Here is a 21,814-nt window from a genome sequence, read left to right as displayed (position 1 = left end):
TTACACCGTGTAACAATTTATTTTTATTTTTTTTGTTCCTGGGTAGTAAGTGTTATTTCCTAATTGCTTATGCCTCAAAAGTATAGAAAATGGCTATTATTCCCCACAAACTTTGCTTTTGTGACCAGGACAGTGATATTTTGAAATTTACCTATTTTCCAGAACATTCCAGATAGATTCAGTGCTGAGTAAACTTGGAGTAACTTCTAGAAATTTCTAGAACTTTCCAGTAATATAAATAGTAGTATAAATACAGGGGCCTTAAGCCCACCAGTTCAGTTTAGTTCCAGCTGCCTAAGTGGATACATATCTGCATTTTTCTGAGATGGCATCAAGGTCATAGGAGACTTAAAAATGGTGGCATTCCTGATGGGTCTCCAAGGCGGTTTTACCAGGTTTCCCTGCTATCTTTGCCTTTGGGACAGCAGGGACACCAAGGCGCACTACCACAGGCGGGACTGGCCACAGCGGACCGAGTTCTCTGTGGGGAGGAACAACGTCAAGTGGGAGCCACTGGTGGACCCCCGGAAGGTGCTGATGCCACCACTGCACATAAAATTGGGCCTTATGAAACAATATGTCAGAGCTCTAGATAAGGAGTCGGCAGCCTTCAAGTACCTTCAAGACTTCTTCCCTAAGCTGCCTGAGGCAAAGGTCAAAGCCGGTGTCTTCGTCGGACCACAGATAAAGACGATCCTGGAGTGCAATGAATTCCCCAAGAAGCTCACTAGTAAGGAGAAAGCGGCTTGGAACAGCTTTGTCGCAGTGGTTCGGGGCTTCCTGGGCAATCACAAGGCCGAAAACTATGTGGAGCTGGTTGAGACTCTGGTGAAGAACTACGGCACAATGGGCTGTAGGATGTCCCTCAAAGTCCATATCCTTGATGTTCATCTTGATAAATTCAAGGAGAACATGGGAGCGTACTCGGAGAAGCAAGGCGAGCGCTTCCACCAGGATATACTGGACTTTGAACGCCGCTACCAAGGACAGTATAACGAGAACATGATGGGAGACTACATTTGGGGGCTGATTCGTGAAAGTGATTTACAGTATAATCGTAAATCTTGAAAAACTACTCACTTCTAAATCTTTTGTAGTCATTTTTGTATTACTTTAGTATAAATACATGTTAATTTGGATTCATATGTTGTTTTTTTCTGACTATGTGAACGAAAAGACAAATTCGCCCATTTTCTCATTGGAAACAGGTAAATTTCAAAATATCACTGTCCTGGTCACAAAAGCAAAGTTTGTGGGGAGTAATAGCCATTTTCTATACTTTTGAGGCATAAGCAATTAGGAAATAACACTTACTACCCAGGAACAAAAATTGTGTTACATAGTGTTATATATATAAAAAAAAAATCCACCCGATTTCACCCGGTTTTTTTCATTAAATAATTCTACCCGATTTTTAAAAAAGCATTCACCCGAATTTGGAAAAAAAATTAACCTGAAAGTCAGACGCCCTACATATAATGCATAGCCATTTCTAAATACCAAATGTGATATAAAGTAAACTAAACTTTTGTCTATGCTGTTGACATAAAAAATACAAATGACTACGCATCGTAATACACATTATTGTATAGGTTACAGAATAGCTTCTACAATGCCTTTGATACCTCAGGGCATGAATCACAAGGTAGTGACAGAATTCATTCTACAATGAATTGTGATATCTCAGGGTATGAATCACAAGGTAGTGACAGAATTCTAATACAGGCAAAAACCTCTGTTGTTTCCCCTTCTTAAAGCCTTCAGTTTTCCGTTGGGGCCTGGACATCGCAGTTCATTAAAGTACATTAAATGTATTCAAAATTCAGTATGAACTTCACATCATTGTATTTCTCTTTTTAGTATTTTGAGCTAATGGCAGACAAACACGTTTAGTCCAATCAAAAATATATTACAATACTAAAGCTAAAACATACATCCAATGTAATTAATTGTTCTATTTCAAGCAAAAAAAAAGTAGCAAATTATATGTAACAGTATTAAATAATGTGGAAAAATAATATATAAATGACAAGCACTTTTACCTCTAGATACTTGTGTTGTTAACAACAAGAAGCATACATACATACACATGGAAACATCTGCCATACATAGTTGTAACTGGGTGTATAGATTGATTGTCCCTCACATTTAGTGCTGTATTAGTTATGTACATAACACCCTGGACATATATTCTGTAGTATATAGAGGGTCTATCTACCTGCCAGTTACAATGGAATGCGGTTTGGTCAGATTCTCCATGAAATGACCGTTTCAGCAGAGCAGCAGAGCAAGAAAAGGGTCAACTGTTATATCATTCCTCTGAAAGGCAGAGACAGCTGTGAATAGCAAAACACGACTTGGAAATGACGCGTGAACGGGAACGATCCACCTGGACATTTCCAGGATGGCAGTACTGTTTTTAATGCAGCAAGTTTTTGCAGACTAGTTTAATGAAACATTTACAGAAACAAAGCATGTGGCAGACTGCCCTCTCCTGCCAAATCACACTTACGTCAGTATTTAGAAACATTCAAAGTGTAGTTCCCACTAAAGTGTTCCACATTAGTCGTCACTGGTATTTAGAAAGCTTTCTGTAATGAAGTAAGTATAGATGCTTACTTAAGAACTAGTCATCTTAATCCACTCAAAGGAATAACTGCAGTATGTGTTTATTGATTCATTAACTTACCTATGTATTTAATATGTATTAACAATACATGAACAAAAATAAAATGTACAAAATATACATTTGCATGTTTACTGTAATTTAGGAACTGCATTTTTTTTTAAAGTACACTAGAAATATAAACATATTTGAAACCAATTATTGTTTGGAGAGGTGCTGCAATGTGTGATGTTCATCCATAATGTCAAAAAATCGTGACTAACATAAATAGTGATTTTACAAGAGGAAAACATTCTAATTTGGTGAGCATGCTAGACAAGATTTATCCTTATGAGTGAGTTGTTTTTTTAGGTATTCCTCTGCATTGTTGCAGTCTCTTGAAATTAAAAGATGGAGCATATCATTTAATAAATGGCAGTGGAAGGCAGCTGGCACAAAGAACACCCAGCATCTGGTTCTTGAACAGAAAAGCTTGCAGTATGACTAATGGAATGCCTGCCATTGGCTCTGATTAACACACCATGTATGGTCAGAGAAGTAAACATTCTTTTCAGGGTTTAATATGAATCTCTACAATGAACAACTGTCTCCATGCTTTCTGCAACATCAAAGTGTTTCAATTAAGTGAAACTTCACTGATAAAACTTGAACAAGACAGAGGACATGTGATGGAAGAGATTATAAACTCGTACAATACTTTACTCCAATTGTCTTCAATGTTCTGAAGCATTTACTGTAATTGAAGATTTAAAAAAGGAAATGTCGCTCTGGGTAGGGGATTCAGTGAGAATGAGCCTCCTGTATTTCCATAGAGGGCAGAATTCACTCTGCTTACATTTCTTTGCAGTCAGAATCACATTCGAATCACATTTCAACATGCCTTTTTTAGGCATTTCTGTTCTGCGCTGCAGTTTAAAACATAATCCATCAAACCATGACATTTCTAAAAGTAATCTAAAGCTCGATAATCTCAGATTCTCCTGCACTTGTTATTCCTGGGCATTCCCTCCGTCTTGAATGAAAAAGTCTGATATATTACTGAGATCCAGTTTACATTCTCAGCAGACAGCCTCAGTAGTATGGGTATATACAGTACTCTATTGAATGAAAATACTCTACTGAAGTATTCCATTTATAATAGGGATGAAAATAAGACTGCAATCTTGTGGCAGGCTGAACCATTCCACAATTGACTGTGATCCTAATTACACATACTGTAAGGCTATGGACCTTCAGTTTTTCTAAAGTGTTACTAATCCAATAGTAAAGCATGGGCTTACTCAAACTGCTATGCAATATCATTTACATCCCTTAAAACAGCTTCAAAACACAGCACAGTTAAAAGCCTCGAGATGACAGCATTTTGAAGGTGAGGGTGCCCTTTTCAAATCTATTGGACTGTATTTAATATATCAGAAGATATTCATCCACATGCGCAGCTGTTTATTTCTGGATTTCATGGGATCGATATCTTAGACCTCTATTAAAAAATATTACATAGAAAATAAATGTTGGACCTGGTATTGAAATAATAAATAATCTGATAAAGTCATAATGAGGCAGTCGAACACAAAACAAATGCATCCAGTGAAACAGTAAAGGATATCAATCACGTAGCCCGGCCTAGCTCCCAGGTAGAATTACAGCAGATCCCCACTGTTACTGCAATGTGGCTTTGTTTTAGTATCTAGAAGTGTTTTCTTGAGCTTTGTATTGCTGGGAACAGAATCCCACAACAATTTGACATTTTTCTGCATCCTTACCAAGTAAAACAATTTTAAAAATGCAGAAACTGAAAAGAGTCCTGTGTGACTTTCACTCAAATCTGGACTCTGGATATTTAACCCAACCTCTGTATTTAAAAAAGGGCTATGCTTGCCAGACAGATTGTGAATTAAACTTGAACCCAAAATAGTAAAAAGGGTTATTTTCCTTAAAGGTATGCTTCTTAAATGTTTTATAATCTTTTAGTATGACATTTTCTTTTAGTTTTTACTACTCCATTATTATTTATTGGGTTCATTTTATTGTCTACGTTGTGGAAAGTTGTAAGGGTGGTTTGAAGGATCTCTGTGTGCTGACGCAGCTGAACACATTTGTTAAATCTGTATTTCCAACTGCATCTCTCTCCAAAAGCACTAGATGGCGCCAAAATTGCCAAAAAAAATAGTGAAAAGGTGAAAATGTAAGGGTGATGTCTGCTGTTTGAAGGATATCTGTGTCGAAGCAGCTGAACACAGCAGTTAAGAGCAGTGTTTCCAACTGCAACTCTCTCAAAAAGCACCAGATGGCGCCATAATTGACAAAACTTAATTTATGCTGTTCAACAGTTGTTCAGCTCCTAACAGTTTTGTTAAAGTAGATGCTGTAAAATCTAAGAAAGATACTGGATTTCCAGATAGTAGACACCTGTTTACTTTCAGTCAGGGGTGTTGTTCAGAACATTTACTGCTATATAGTTTTAACCACTGCCTATGTCAGTCATACAGATTTATCCACGTCCGTTTCACTTGATGCTGCCCCCCTGCCATGATTTCCCTCTAAAACACTTCATTTTCTATGTATGCTAGGTATTAGAAGGCAAGATGTACTCTGTGCCATGAGGACAAGTAATCAGTCAGATTGAAATATGTTTTTATCTCCACCTGCTGGCAAAAGACTATATAAGTTTAGGTGCAACACATTTGTAGGTTGTTGATTTGCCTGGATCAAAATGATCTTAACCTGAAATACCAATTTTACTCCAAACATTTCACTGTTCCTAACCTTAAAATCACAGAACAAGGGTTGCTATGCCTACCTGACAGTGTACCATGTTTTTTCAGCCTGAATGCCACAAGGGGGAGCTAAAATGTTCTCATAGAAGTAGAACATAAAGCATAATGAAATGCATGGAAGAAAATCTTTAAATATGTAGTAACATGGAAGTCCTGACTCCAACCAAGTTGGAACAATCTGCAATGATACAATCCTTTTGGTGCCTGACGCCCAAACTGCTTTTTAAAGTACTGCTTTACATGTATTAATAAAACAACAATAACTTAACCTTAACCAGAAAACAGTCACCTGCATTTGATTATGGTTAAATACGTGAATAAACTCATAATGAGCAGGCAATGTTACTGGCCAATGTCTTCATCACGCTTATGTCACAATTTGTGAGTGCTGTTGAAGTTATGGATGGATAAGTACTATACTTTGCTGGCACTGGAGCCATCATGCAAATGGATGCTCTCTATGGTTAATGACTGCTCTGTGTTTTAAAATGTTGCTGTGATGCGTTTGTCTTTTCCAGGGTGAGATTGGCTTTCCAGGGTTGCAAGGTCCAATGGGATTTCCTGGAATGCAAGGCCCTGAGGGGCCACATGGACCAATGGGCTCTAGCGTAAGAGAGACACATTTTTCTTTTGAGACCCATTCAGAGAACTTCTATTTGACGAAGCAGCAGAGCACTGCTAGCCTTATAGAAACTGCTTGTAGAACTACCAGTGGAATGATACTCTATTTACTCTAGGGCAGCAGTGTGGAGTAGTGGTTAGGGCTCTGGACTCTTGACCGGAGGGTTGTGGGTTCAATCCCCGGTCGGGGACACTGCAGTTGTACCCTTGAGCAAGGTACTTTACCTAGATTGCTCCAGTAAAAACCCAACTGTATAAATGGGTAATTGTATGTAAAAATAATGTGATATCTTGTAACAATTGTAAGTCGCCCTGGATAAGGACGTCTGCTAAGAAATAAATAATCATACAAATATGGCACAGTGGTGCTGATACAACAGCACACTGGTACCTGCATATAATACCATTGGACTGCAATGGATTACCAGTGTGTGTATTGGGTTCTACAACTATAAAAATATAAAAGTGTATAAAAACTTATAAGAAGTCTAACCCACTTGGCTAGTTATATTGTTCCTATTGGAAGCATATCTCTCTCTCACAGATTTACTTCAGGGACTTTGCAATAGATTAAGGCTTGGTTAGTTCAGCGGAGCTCTGTAGATACACCTTCTTTAGGATTTGAACCTAATTTCTATCTAAAACTGAATGGTGTATTTTTCCTGAATAGAATGCATGGAATTCAAATCTATTTGTACCAACAGGGTGACGTTGGAGCCCCGGGACTCTCTGGGCTGAAAGGAATCAGAGTAAGTCAGCAAAGTCATGGCTATCAGGATTTAATCAAAAATAGATTGTTGAGATTAACTGATTAATTCATTGGTTGATTATAGTGATGATTTGAAAGACTGGACAGATGCCGACCTTCACTTGTTTAATATTGTCTATGTGTTATTATTGTCCAGTACCATGTTTAGTTTCTTATCTGTACTGTACTTTATAATGCAAATCTGATATATCAGCGCCTTAGCAGAGTAACTTCTTTGACCCCATTGAGTTCACATACATTTTCTTTAATTTCTTTATTACAGGGCCCTGCAGGAATACCTGGATTTCCAGGAACCCCAGGCATACCAGTAAGTCAGAATATACATCATTGTTAAAAGCATACAGTATTTGTAAGGAAATACATATATACAATATATTATATCGTTCCTTTTCTTTTGCCTGACAGGGTATCCCTGGTCAAGATGGTCCTCCGGGTTCACCAGGAATCCCAGGATGCAACGGTACAAAGGTAACTTCTCCCATTGTGTTATCCCAGAACTGCTTTTAGTTTGAGTTGAAAATTTGCCTCAGTGAAATGTTTTGCCACACTGTGTTCCTGTGTTATTGTGCTGCTTAGAATACCTTATTCATTTGAATTGTTTTCATTTTGTAGGGTGACAGGGGCTTCGATGGCAAACCCGGAATGCCAGGATTCTCAGGCAGTCCAGTACGTAGTCCTTTCAGTGTCATTTATTAAATACCTCAAGTGCATTACTGTTGATCCTTTGTGTGGTCTATTTCTATTAAAATGAAAACTTGGGCACATTGATATGTTTCTGGGTTCTTTAGCAACAGTCAGAACAGAGGGGTAGATGTACTAAAGTGTTGCGGCTGTTGCAAACCAGTCGGAAGTCTAGGGTGAAATGTACTAAACAAGCGCAATGCTGTTAGCGACTTTTTAGGGAATGCTTTGCAGCAGCAGTTTTTCTTTGCGGTTCAGCCTTAGATGAATATGTAATTATGGGCATTCCTGCATACATTTGCAAAAAGTGGGTGGAGATGGTGCAAATGATGGTTCTCAAATATTATAATGACATGTACTAAAGCTGCGGGCAATTGCGACACTTAAAATTGCATCAATTTGTTAACAACTTTTAAAAGCATGTTTTAAACAGTCGCAATTGTTGCTGGCATTTCCCAGTCTGCTTTTTCTTGTCTCAATGCATTTTTGAGGTGAACACCCAGGTACCTAATTTTCACTAAAAGCAGGGTGTACTTACATGCCTTGAAAACAAATTTCTATGACATTTATGGTTTCCCCAACTTGAGCAATAGACTGCACACATGTGCCACTAACCCCTCCAGCTCATTCTGAGCATCTGTATAGGACTATGATCTATTTTCTATTAATTGTCGAGGCTACTAAGTAGGCCAAGTTAAAAATGATAATAATTTCAAATAAATGCTAAAATATCAATTTCAATTTTAAATAACCTTTGCAGTAGCATGATTTATTTTGTGTTACCGGTAGCCTACAGGCTAAAATAAAAAGACAGTGTGCTAGTTATTCATTTGATTTTACTACTGTACTGTATAGGCCTACTGTAGATATTTATATTTTTACATAATGTAATGTAGCCTGCCCAAAATACATTAGTGCTTGAGCACTATAAATGTATGTGTGTGCGATTTTATTGTATTGTTTTTAAACCCGACACCTCCTTATGTTGGACAAACATGTCCGGTTTAGCGAGAGGCTAATATGATTATGAAAAGCTTTTTGATAGAAACACATTTGTGCTCTAAGGGTATGTTTAATGTAAAAAAATATATATACTGTTTTATTCTAACTATGCTAAGATGTATCAGTAAATGCATAGAGCTGCAATTCCATGGTAACCAGCATATTGTGGTGGTACCTGTAGGTATGTACACCTGTATTTGGAATCAAGTGCTAAGTCAAAGGCAGATTTTTAGTGAAGAATAATAGGAATTGGGACGGTATAAAACTTGCATGAAATAAAGGATTTTACAAATATTATTAATATACTTTTAACTTTCTTTTAGGGTATCCCTGGGATAGAAGGACAGAAGGTAAAAACCATTCCCTCTATCACTGTTGGTTGGAATGGTTTATTTATATATTTTTAAAAGGGTTTTGACATTAATGCAGAATAGTTCAATGTAAAATTGAGATCTGCTTCAGCTCAGAACAAGGACAAAAGTGTAAAACGCATTACTCAGTGAAAGGCAGTGTACTTCCTGAAATGTGTGATGTTTCCTTCATTTGTGGTTGAAGACACATAAACCAAAGGTAATGGAGAAAAGAGTTCTAGGGTAGGTGTTGTGTGTATGAAAAGGAAGATTTGTGGAGCTCAACATGTATGAATTTGGTAACGTGAGAATGTGGCTGAATCTGGTATAACATTATGATTTTAAGATCTTGTATCTCATTTGGCTCCATGCGGGGCATGACCTTGACATTGACATATTTCTATAATTGTCAAGCTTATTTCAAGGGCTTTTCAACAGAAAGTGATCAATTCGAGAGACCTCCCTTGAGCTGGAATACAGCAAGCCAGTAATATGCAGTCCAATAACATGTTAGTCTTCAAGCTGATTAAATCTGGGGTCACGGCATGTTGTTTCCATGCTGAAATTGTGTCAGATTTACTGTAGCACGCAGTAATTATAGAATGATAGGATAATAACAGAGCTCTCAGGACACTGTGCCAGGGGACATTATGAATCTCTTATAATCCCCCCGACAGGGGGAGCCCGGTGACATAAATGGCATTTTTCAACACAAAGGTGAAAAAGGAAATCCAGGATACCCAGGTAATCAGGTAGGTAACGTTCTATCTTTTTTTTTATCAATATCATTTCTCTTACTTTTAAAATACGATATGCTCTATACTTTTTAGATTTTGAATCTAATGCTTTTTTATTTATTTTTTGTTTCTGGGGAGTAGAAATGTACATACATACATTACATGGGAATTAAATACTCTTTTTTATTCAATGAATTCATTTATTTTGTTAACAGGGTACACCCGGAGCACCAGGACCTATGGGTCCAATTGGGCCACCTGGACCGCAAGGACCCATGGTAAGTAACTGAAATCTCATTAAAGATATATATATATATATATATATATATATATATATATATATAGAGAGAGAGAGAGAGAGAGAGAGAGAGAGAGAGAGAGAATATTTGGATGAAGGCTATATTTGCATCCTGAGCCATTTGAAAAAAAAGGCATAATACCACAGTAGTAACGTCAAAAAGTGATAATTCCTCTACAGGAAAATATACTTGAACTTTGACCCATTCAACTCCTCGAGACCATCACTTTTAATTCAAACACAAAATGTCTCCATCTCAATCACTCGACAACACCCACAGTACAGAAATGTTCATTGATGATCAACAAAATGAGAATATGTTAAAAAAAAAAAAAAAAAAGATGTAAAGCTGGTACATTCGTATCTCAGAGAAACTGGAGAGGAACAGGAAATTAAAACAATGTAAAGGCAATCATTCAAATAAAGCTGAAGCACTAACAGATAATAACATAGAATGTACAGAACTGACATACTACATTAAAAAAAAAAACAACTGTACTGCTGAACCTCGTCTTCTTTAATATTAGCATCACAAGGGTATCCATGTATTAGAAAAAATAATAGATGGGCCTCTTCAGTGAGTTACAGGAAAACAATTCCATTTCGGGTTTCTGTGACAGTTTATAAATTACTTGACCTTCGGTCTCGTAATTTATGACATCACAGAAGCCTTAGATTATTCTCTCTCTCTCTCTCTCTCTCTCTCTCTCTCTCTCTCTCTCTCTCTCTCTCTCTCTCTCTCTCTCTCTCTCGCTCTCTCTCTCTCCCTAAATCTGGATACATTACAAACAATGTTCTGTATGGTGTAATGTCACAATGCCCCTCCAAAACATCCTGCCCTTGGAAATAAAGTATTGAAGTAAACTGTGCCGCATTGTTTAGAACAGAACACTGAAGTTTAAATTGTGCCACCAAAGAAATTATACTTAAGCCAAATTCCAACCCTGACCTCCAGTGATGGAAGGCCAGTGCATAACCCCATGAAATAGGTAATTTTATGAAGCTCCCAATCCAGCAAAAGTATTAGAAAAACCATTCAGGTGTTGTCTAAGCCTACTTAAAAAATTTAACATGGATGCCAATATTACACTGCAATAATATGAAAATGATCACATTTGTTGCACAATGTTTTAATGAAGCACAAAAATGTTCATCCACAATAACTGTTCAAATAATATAGTATTAGGCAAAATGGGCAAAATGCTTGTTGTGAAATACCATTGCACATAAACAAGATTCATTACAGTTTGGATTCTACACAATATGTGGCTACAAATGGCAATCAATGTTGGTTGGTACCTCAAAAGTGGCAACTGGTATTGATGTTGTTCCTTGCATTCAACATTAGTATTGTATTCAAATGAAGGTATAATTGAAAGTTATCTGCATAACCTTTAGCGTTCTTACCTTTCTTCTTGAGAAGTCTTTGCCACGATCTCCCCTTATGCTGTAAATGTATTGTCCAGTCTTCACATACAGTATCTTGTTGTGTAAGATCTTGGCTTGGAAAGAGATATATTTTCTGTTTAGCTCCACAAGTCGTGGCAGAACAAACACAACACAGGTGAGATGAAGCTCATAACATTATTTCAATGGGTGTTGTCAGAGAAATGAAGTAGTAAACAGGACACATGACCCATGAAAGCAGGGTACATCTCAACTGAAAGTTAGGTGGAAAAAATATCAATACAGTTTTAAGTACATTGTTTTTTTTTTCTGCAGGGCAATCAAGGTCCACCCGGTCCCCAAGGTGAGAAGGTAAGGTTTGAAGTCCCAATCACTACATGCTATGAGCTCACATGATGGTATTGTGATTTATTGGAGCATATTCTTAATTCATATAATGATTTATCATTGTTATTTTTTTAGGGTGACAGATTGACTTTCCAAGGCCAAAAGGGAGACAAAGTAAGTATAAGGTTCACAAAAGAAAAATAATGTACAATATATAAGCCCACCTTAAAATCATAGAAGACAGTACTGAAATGTATATTTATACTGGCACCTGGTTTCCTGTGTAAAATCCAATACTTTCCGAACCCATAATATGTATTCTAAATCTATAATGTTCCAGAGCACCAGCGAATCAGCTGCAGGAGCTGGGAAGAGCATCTTAGAATGTGTTCTGCAAGAACGGGCCCAGCGCTTGTTGCAAACACAGCCTTTTTGGTAACCCCTTTAAGAACAAGAAAGAGACATACTTTGACAGAAGAACATTCCTGATTCTTGAAGTGTCCTTTGATCTCATCTTTACAAAAGCTGCCTGTCCTCTCAGAAATTACTTCCTGTCCACAGCAAAAAAGGATATGTTGTTATATTTACAATATGCACAGTATATATTATATGTAGAGCTTCTTATTTTCGGTTTTAAATAAATTGGTGTATAGCCAATAAACATACTACAAAAAAACAAAAACAAACGACCTTTCCCAGTGGAGTTGGGCACTGTCCCTCCTTCTTGACTTGTATCTATCATTGATTCGCTCTGAATACTTTAAACCCACCCCCGCTACTGAGTGACAGCAAATTCCTACATTTCTATTGGAAACTCTGCTTGCAAGATTTAAAACAAGATTACAATTAGGAATGGAGCTATTTTACAGTTATAGGGAGGATTTTAACAAAATTGCATATTACGGCAGAAAAAACCCCAAACATTTTGGAAAGCAACCAAAAACAATCATTTTATACAGTATATAAAAAGCGAAAGCCCCAAAAATCTTGAAAATAGCAAAAAATAAGCACCAACAATTAAATTAATAAAAAGAGAAAAACAGAAGCCCTAATTATAATAGACCATTTTTGAGTGTCCATTATTTTAAAACTTTTAAAAGTTTGTGGTTCATGGTTTAGATTATGCAAGTTTATAATGGACTCCAAACCATCTATATAATACCAAATCAGCCATATATATAATACAAAATCTGTCTCACAGGGTGAACCAGGCCCAAGAGGCACTCCTGGCATACCCTCAGAGGTTTCCGGGCCTACACAAGTAACCGTTATACCAGGAACTAAGGTAATGACTTTGTGTGACAAGCTACTAATTTGGTAGCCCCATTTGGAGTTTGCATGCACCCTGATAAATTTAATACAATGGTTCATTTAACTGTTGCACTTGGTTTTGTTTCAGTCTGTGGGTAAAGCACAGGCTCAGGTAGAGGGAAAAGCTGAAATTGAGACACATATTCACTGAGAAAGGGCGACTGAGAGGAAGAGGCTCACCATGGATTGTTATTATTCCTCCGGATTTTGTTTGGTTCAATAAATTATTTATTATTGGCAACTGGGGAAGCATGTCACTAGCGGGAGTTAAAGTGGAATCGGGTGAACTTACTTTTGGATCTTAATCTTGGGGTGCAATCTTGGGGTGTACTGTATATGCAGGCTTCTTGTATTTATAAGCAACTTTCGGTATGTAAATATATCTAGAGCACCACTTGTTATATGATGAAATGTGGTAAGGATTTCCTGTAAAGCAGACATTTTTTTTTATATATTATGGGGGTATATTAATGCACATGTCCATTTGTCACAATTTACAGCCATAGCGGGAAATGAATGTCATGCTTTTTTTCAGGGTGACCAGGGTGAGGTCGGTCCCAAAGGTGAACCAGTAAGTTTATTTATCAAATTGAGCATTAAAATGCGTGTTAAAAAAAAATGAACTTTGTGGTTTGACGTATATTACTTATTTCATAATTAAATGAACTATATTCAGCAATACTCATTGAAATTTTTTTTTATGATTTAAATTAGTTTTTATATTCATGAAACTTTTTTAGACTGTTAAAAAAACCAACAGCTAACTACAATACCAAAAACATTATTTATTTAAATAATATTTAGTAAGAGGAACTAAAGGATTTTCCTAATGTGTTTCATATACTGTAGTATGTTTAATTGACGCTTTGAGATCACATATTTGTACTGCAGTATATAACGGAACCCTTTTTTCATTGTACCTGTGTTTCCGTAGGGTATTTGCCTTGGAGGCGTGAAAGGTGAACCTGGAAAACCTGGCCCCAGAGTAAGTGTCTTAGCTTATTTTGCAGATTTCTTTATTAAAAGTGACTGACTCCACATAAATAAGAGAGATCTTTAAGCCTTTAAGTAGTTTGATGTTTCCATATTTTACCCCTGTCCCATCTAAAGTTCAAAATGAACCTCTGCTGACACATTCGGCTTGGTTCTCAGAACTCTTTATAATTCGTCATTCACTCTTTTTTTTCAGAAAGGACAACCAGTCCAATAAAGTTACCAAAACAGAAAAAAACAGTACTTAATAAAACATTCCTTAAAACTGTCCCTAACATTTTGGGAATGTGATCACTATGTCCCACGTCCACAACATGTTGAATAACATTTTATACAAAACCAAGCATAGTTTGCTCAAAATAGACAAATCTAATGGCTCAAATCCAGCAGAGGAAGACACAATATTGTCACAGTAATGTCTGTGTCATCAGAAATGATACATCTCAGATCATCTTATCAAGCAAGAAGAAAACACATTTTGAGTAGTCCTTTAAGCAGTCCTTTAAGGCCTGACCCCCCCCCCCCACATAAATGTAGTTAAAGAAATTCAAGTGACGGGATCACAAAAATGATTGACAGAAGGTGGCCACATGTGCCTGATGCACCAAGAAGCTCCTTGTATTGTGATTAGCTACACAAACACGCTAGGCATCCAATCATAGGACTGACCAGAACTTTCAGAATCCAATGCACAACAGGCGAAATTCTCAACGTTATTTACTCCAAATTGTCATTAGCGCATATTTTTCTGCAAAAAAAAAAAAAAAAAATACAAGAGTAAATTGATTTGTTTTCTTTGTAAAAAGAGAAAAAAGGGGGGGGGGGGGCGGGTGGTTGCTTGAATATTAATCTATGCTTTTGCAATTTCAGGGTAAACCAGGGAAAGATGGAGAGCATGGAGTACCAGGAAGCGCTGTATGTAAATGTTTCACAGTATACAATATATTGATATTTATAACCCATTGTAGCCATTCTAGCAGAATTTAAGGTTCTGGTGTATCCAGGCCAGTTCAGTTGCAGTCCAGCATCTACACAATTTAACAGCTGAAACACAAGGTGGCATGTTTCTGTGCTTTTCATCGTTTTAAATGTATGTTGTACATACTGACACATATGCAATACAGTAGTACCCTGTTTTTGTCTTTGAAGAAGGTTTATGAACATTCCCTTAGGTCTAACAGTTTCCCAATCCTTCTATTACCCTATATGGAGAATGGATGAATGCTGTACTCCAACCTGCAATATTGAGCCCAGGTATTGTACTCTAGTTCAAGTGGCTCGGATGAGAAGGACAGTCTTAATCAGGCTGTGGGAGTGACAACAGATTTAATAATATTGGGACCCAGATGCAGTGTTGTGAGTCCAACACTGGTTTTAATTTATTTCACTCAAGCTAGAACCAGTTTTCTGTTTAACAGGGTACTCCAGGTGCTTCAGGAATCCCAGGCTTAAGAGGACAGGACGGTGAGAAGGTAAGCATACAGATGCTTTTACAGTTTGGAATTAAAGTGTTTTTTGTAGGTAAGACTATTGTTTGCAATATTCTGAATAGCTGGATATCTTCTTAAGGTAATCCATGATAAAATCTGTTCGCTTCATGCATACAGTTGTCTTTAAAATGGCAGACTGCTTACTTTTTATCAGCATTGCATAAATACAACCTATGATATGTTTTAATGTGATCCTTTCAAATTGTGTAGATATTTATAGTAAAATGCTTCATTATTATTATGATTTATTATTATTTATGAATTGGAATCTGTGTGTTTCATGGTTCAGCATTAGCTTTGCTGGAACACTGATTCCTTATGATTGACAGGATCATTATTGCTACTCATTCACACTGATTCCTGTTTCTTCGATCATAGGGGGAGAAAGGTGAAACTGGGCTTCAAGGTCCTCCGGGAACTGTAAGTACATCTCACAATAGCTTTATTTCAGTAGAATGATCCCGTATCTACATACCGTATATCTGCTGGTTATTCCATACATTATACAACACTCAAGGTTATTTCAGCCAATGAGAACACTCATTGTTTACGCAGCAACGGCACAAATTCAACCCAAACAACATACACATTAACTCCACCATGCAGTTATACTGCTAAATAACACTACATGCATAGCCCTGGATGAAACCAGCATCACAATTGAATTGGACAGATGTACCTTGGTTCAGTTTACAGCACGCTGTTTGTGTAACTAAAGTTCCATACCAGCCATAAAACCGCACAGAAAGAAGACCAGTAAACTTCCATCTGCAACCAGGCGCTGCTGCTTCATTATTCTATATGTACAGAAATAAGAGCTGCAGCATCAAGGGGGCTATTTAAGACCCCCCCCCCCCCCAGCTCATGAGTAGGATAATTCTCACTGGCATCATGTTGTCTTTTATTTCACTTCAGTAAATAACTGCATGCTAAATGATTAGAAGCATGTAAATTGTAATGCCTTATTACCAGTAAGAATATAATACTGTGTAGTACAGTATAAAGGCTGGTTTATGCTTCAGTCTTGTGACCTCCTGGATACAGTGGTGCGAAGCAACCTGGAACAGTTCAGAAAAAAAGTACTGCTGGTGACCAGTCAGCCTTGGATGGACTAGAGACTATAAATCGCCATAAGCGACTTGAGTGGTATATGAGGTTGAAGCATGGTTTTAAAATTCTTATCACTGTATTATGTAGAATTTCCTAACTACTGTTCATGATTTCTTACAACAAGGAGACACTACATAGCAGGCTGTTCGAAATTGGAATATCTCATATTGTTACTACCTTTCTGCTATATCCCTAGCTTTACTATACTGTACTTGAGTTTTTAATTGGGGTCCATTTATTGGAATGGTGATTAGCTGAAATACAATATTACATGTATTTGATTTGTGGATTAGCCAATAGGCAGCAGACACTGGGTTGAGTACTGTGTTTCTGTTTCATGTAAAGATATACAGTATCATTTACCTGGATTGACCGACCCTGTTTTGAACAGAAACAAAACAAATCTATCAGCTTTGTGAAATACAGTAATACAGCACTGGATTAATTTGAGAATATGTGTGTATTATTTTAATATATGAATATGTGTGTATTATTTTATCCAGGTGGTTACAAAGACTGGTGAAATTGTTGTATATGGGGAAAAGGGTGAATCCGGACCACCGGGCTTCCCAGGGCTAGAGGGGGAAAAAGGGGAGCAAGGTATGTTGGGGTTTATTACAACTGTGCCAAATTGTCGAAGCAATTGCATTTGATTAACAGTTTTAAGTTGCTTTTATATTTGAGGTACCCAGAACAATAACAGTATATCCCACACAAGCAACACGAGCAATGCGAGCAAATTTTGTATCTACATCAAAAGCGAATATTTTAGCAGAAACTGTCACATGACCCAGTCCTTATCCCTCCTGGGACAGATTAGCCTCACAGTTAGACTGTTTGACTATCAATCTGAGCTGTTGATAACCTCCCTGTGATGTTAGTAACACCTCTGGGTGGCTTAACACTGCCACTGGGTGGCACTGTAACACATTTATATGTCGACAAAGCTGTTAAATGAAAAGAATCAAGGTGTTTAGAAAATGTGAGTTGGGTGTTAATTAGAAACCAACCTTAATGGTGCCATCATTTAGATCAACTGAAAAGGATTCCCCATTTTTTACCAAAGTGTGTCTTATAAAAAATATTAATATATATTTTTTCAGGTTTTCCTGGTGTACAAGGACCCTCTGGCCCCCCAGGTAATTTATATACATTTGTGGCAAAGTGGTTTGTTGTGCACAGGTGCAGTGGTGATGTGGTGCTCAGGAATGAGACACAAGACAGTTCACGGTGAAAAAGCAGCTCTTTATTTGCTGATAAATAATAATACCTGGCTCTACACAACTATGTGTATCGCTCAGGTAGACCACGGGGTTCAGTCCCGAAATAATAATACACTCAACAAGACACACACAAACACAACAGCCACAAGTCCAGAGTGAGTGCTGATTTACGTTTATTCATGTACAATGGTGAAGTGGAGTCCGGGTTTAATTGCTGGCGGTTTAGCTACAGCTCCCGGAGGTTAGCCTTGTATAATGAAAAGCACAGACAGTTAGGAACAAACAAAACACGTAACACTCACGATACGCTTATCACAGTCCATTTCCATTCTCGGTCATTCTCATAACCACATCAAAGGAACAGATTTCATTGTCACATCCCCAATTATACCCTTAGTCAAGCCCCCTGCGATAACTAGTTCAGTCTCCTACAATCCATGACTAACACATCGCGTACCGCTTTAGGGCGATGACTTAGGGCATTGTGACTCCGCCCCCTTCCTGGATGGCTGGCTTCCGACTGACCCTGGAATGAACTGCCAGACCAACCAGTACGAGGCACTCTGTTGCTGTTATACCGCACCCTCACAGATCGGGAGGAGATTGTTGACTAGGATTCATTCGCTCTCTGTCACAACATTCTCTAAAGATTTATACCTATACCAATCTTAGGAAATTAGACAGATCTTGAAATAGTGAAGCCAGAACTACTCTGCTTTGCCCTGCACAAGATGACATCTATTATGTAATAAATCTATGCACAGCACATTCACTTCTGTCAAACTCTTTGTGTATTGCAGATGCACTAACGTGTGTATATGTTAGACCTTTCTTGTGGCTAGCATGTTACAGAGCAGTAGAAATATTGTTTTCTTGACAATATTAGCCACATTAATGTATGCTCTGAAATTATTAATTTACCATTCATTTAGATAACCCCTGCACAGTATTGATGTTAAGTAGTTATTTATGAAGTGATTCAGAAATGTATTCGGCCAACAACCTAAAATTGATATGGTCTGCATTTAAACATATATTCAAAGAGGCAGAGAGCTCTGTAATCCTGTGATAACAATGTTGTGTCATTCAGGTCTAAGTCTCCCAGGACCCACTGGTCCAGCTGGGTTTCCAGGGGAGTCTGGTCAGAAGGGAGACCAAGGAAATCCTGGATTGTCTCTGTCTGGAGAAAAGGGGCAAGACGGAGCACAAGGACCACCCGGACCACCAGGCCCACCTGGATCCTTAGGTAAGCTAGGACAGTGAAGACAGGCTGGTCCTTTATTAGACATGGCTGTGATTAGTAAGTAAACTTTAGTCTTGTGTTCCACCTATCATAAATGTAAAGGTTACTGTAGTATATTGATGCATAGACGACATAAAGAGATGCACACCTCACTGCTGCTGAACCAAACCTGTGTACTGTTACACATACATCTTGGTCAAAGAGAAATATTACCTGTTACAAGAGGAAAAAAAAGATTACTTTATTTATTCAGAATTTAAAATGAAGAAATAAAGTAATTTTAAAAAAAGATGTGAAGTGAGTGCTGGTCTTCTTCTTGTAACATGTATCTATAGAGCCACCTCCTGCATGTAGCCATAGCTGCATTAAACAATGTTAAAGAGTAACTGTGAACTGGAATGTAATCTTTAATGGACTGGAGTCACAGCATTACAGTTACTACAATTTCCTTACAAACCGACCTGTGCTCTGAGACCTTCCAATAATGGTCTCTTGGTAATTCCAAGAACTCTTTTACAAGCCTATGGTGCGCTTTGGAACTTCGCTTTGGAACTCACTTTCAGGTTCTATTCAAAGGCTATAGGAGTTTGAAATAAAACAATGTATGTTCGATTGAGCCCCACATTTATTAGGGCAGATGTATGAAGAGGTGTGACAGAGGTTGCCTGTTAATAATCTAGAAGGACAACTTTGTTGTAATCAACAACTCTGTGAAATGTACTGAATTCCAGTATGGAATGCTTCCATCCCCATTCCTTAACAACAACGTTCTTATTGTTTTACTCTTATCTAGATGAAAGATGTAAGGATCCAGAATGCCCCCCTGGTCCACCTGGATTTTCAGGAGAGATGGGTCAAAAAGGCAAGTTATGATTTACAAAGAGTTGTATACACCAAAAAGCAGGTTACTGATTTTAAACCATCATACTGTAGCAATTCAAAGCATTCTTTCATCTTTACCCTTAGCATAAGCTTAAGCTACACATAGTGGTTTCAAAAGGCATCAAGGAATGTTGATTCTAAATTACAGTATGAGAAATCAACCAATCATCGTGAAGGAGTTGTCAAAATTCCAGTGCATCTTATCATGTGTACAGTTTTAGCTTTTGTGATCTATGATAAGTTAATACACCATGCATAGGGTGTCTGTTAGTATAAGACACACCATTTAGCACAGTTTTAGCAGCAGGATGACATCCGTTATGCAATAAGAGAAACACTACACACAACATATTAACTTATATTGCACAACAACTGGACAGTTCTCTCCCATTGTTTTCTGTGGCGGTCAGGCATTTCAGTTATAACTTGATGACACTAATTAACACCTGTTCTACAACCACTGCTTACTGATGAAATGCTTCACAGGGATGCTCAAGCCCTGCTTTCAAACAGTGAAGTCTGAGGACTAACATGATTTTTTTCAGATAAACAGAGGTAGATAAATAAACTTAAAAAAAAAATTATAGTATAATAGTTTTAATGACTGTTGCCATTGCTGTGGCGTGTTCCTTGGTAATACTGAAACTCCCTTGTTCAAATAATAATATTAATAATAATGCCCCCAACCTCTTTTATTGACTTGGGACTTCCATTATCACCTTGTAACATGCCACAACAATTCCATTATCCCTTAAAGAGTAAGTAGCGGGGTTCTGAAAAATACAGCGTTATACATCCCCACGTGTTGCTACAACTGTTTAAATAACGTACCTGTAATTTTTCATTGTTAACCTCTTGACAACTTTTTACACTTATAACTTTAAAGTCTGTTTCAAAGCTCTTTTCAAAATGGCAGCTCTATGCACTGGGGTTTGAGATCTGTCCTCTAAATCACTGCAGGAAGCGTAATTAAGCAAACAAAAACATAACAACAAGTGCGCTGGCTTTTCTGTTCCGTATCACGTCATGGATCGTTATTGCTGTGTTACCTGTTTGACAATGTGGGTGTGACCGGGTCTTACGTCACGTGCGTGGATAGCCGCTGTTTACAACACAGAGAGACAACTGGGGGTGGATTTGAAACGCCGGCACAGGCGCACAGGATTTATTAATACAAACAGAAATGAAAGTAAAGGTGGTCATGTGACATTACCAGCCATGGTAACGCACAGAGGACACATACAGCAAGCTGTACAAAAGGCAAAATAAAACACAGTACAAAAACTACAAATAAAATGTGCCCCAGAGGGTGAGCGCTAGCCTTAAAATGAGGCGTCCCGCTCCAGGAACCGGCTACACTATGTAACCCTTGCTATACATCACATGGGATCATAATCCCCTAACTAACTTGCACATGGGGCGGTATTCATACAACGACTCGTGCTGCTTCATACGGCCTTGGCTGGGCATTGCCTTCACAAGCACCGCTTGCAGTCTCAGGGTTGCATAGCTGTCGTTCCTGCAGCGCGGACCCTCTCCTCCCGAGTATACGCCGCTCCCCTCTGGCATGGCGTTACAGTCGCCCCGAACCATCTCCCGGATGCTTTTAAACTGACGGACACTCGGTCAAGACCCGCCCACCTGCTGATTGAGGTCCAGCACAGCCAATCACTTGCTGCCCTTCCCCTCAACCAAACCTAGCAGGCAGCAAGTCTCAATTGAGCGCCCGTCTGTAAAACAATAATTCAATTAAACAAATCAACTCCAAAACAACACACAATAAACCCATTTCCCCATACAACTTATATCCACACTAAATACACAAGTGCAGGGCAATCGCCCTGCCACAGTGGGCAATAATCCTTACACTATCATTGTATTGGTGCCGACATTTTGAAAAGACCTTTGAAACAGACTTTAAAGTTCTAAGTTTAAAAAGTTGTCAGGATGTCAACAATGACAAGAAA

At 38.0% G+C, this 21,814-nt stretch overlaps 1 protein-coding gene across 1 annotated transcript in view; it reads left to right on the top strand.

Annotated features, from left to right (window-relative positions):
- The window catches only part of LOC117406567 (collagen alpha-1(IV) chain-like), a 72,057-nt gene that overhangs the window by 24,310 nt on the left and 25,933 nt on the right, over positions 1-21,814 (top strand). Inside the window, exons 3-22 of the mRNA XM_059029143.1 lie at positions 5,922-6,011; positions 6,729-6,773; positions 7,056-7,100; positions 7,199-7,261; positions 7,406-7,459; positions 8,800-8,826; positions 9,504-9,578; positions 9,779-9,841; positions 11,584-11,619; positions 11,731-11,769; positions 12,797-12,880; positions 13,442-13,477; positions 13,841-13,891; positions 14,770-14,814; positions 15,318-15,371; positions 15,768-15,809; positions 17,003-17,099; positions 17,603-17,638; positions 18,813-18,968; positions 19,759-19,827. Of these exons, the coding sequence (XP_058885126.1) occupies positions 5,922-6,011; positions 6,729-6,773; positions 7,056-7,100; positions 7,199-7,261; positions 7,406-7,459; positions 8,800-8,826; positions 9,504-9,578; positions 9,779-9,841; positions 11,584-11,619; positions 11,731-11,769; positions 12,797-12,880; positions 13,442-13,477; positions 13,841-13,891; positions 14,770-14,814; positions 15,318-15,371; positions 15,768-15,809; positions 17,003-17,099; positions 17,603-17,638; positions 18,813-18,968; positions 19,759-19,827 (1,207 nt within the window). The remainder of the gene's footprint in view (positions 1-5,921; positions 6,012-6,728; positions 6,774-7,055; positions 7,101-7,198; positions 7,262-7,405; positions 7,460-8,799; positions 8,827-9,503; positions 9,579-9,778; positions 9,842-11,583; positions 11,620-11,730; positions 11,770-12,796; positions 12,881-13,441; positions 13,478-13,840; positions 13,892-14,769; positions 14,815-15,317; positions 15,372-15,767; positions 15,810-17,002; positions 17,100-17,602; positions 17,639-18,812; positions 18,969-19,758; positions 19,828-21,814) is intronic.

The sequence above is a fragment of the Acipenser ruthenus genome, chromosome 8 (genome assembly GCF_902713425.1).
Source record: "Acipenser ruthenus chromosome 8, fAciRut3.2 maternal haplotype, whole genome shotgun sequence".
NCBI lineage: Eukaryota > Metazoa > Chordata > Actinopteri > Acipenseriformes > Acipenseridae > Acipenser > Acipenser ruthenus.
This window is presented reverse-complemented; position numbering and strand designations above follow the sequence as displayed.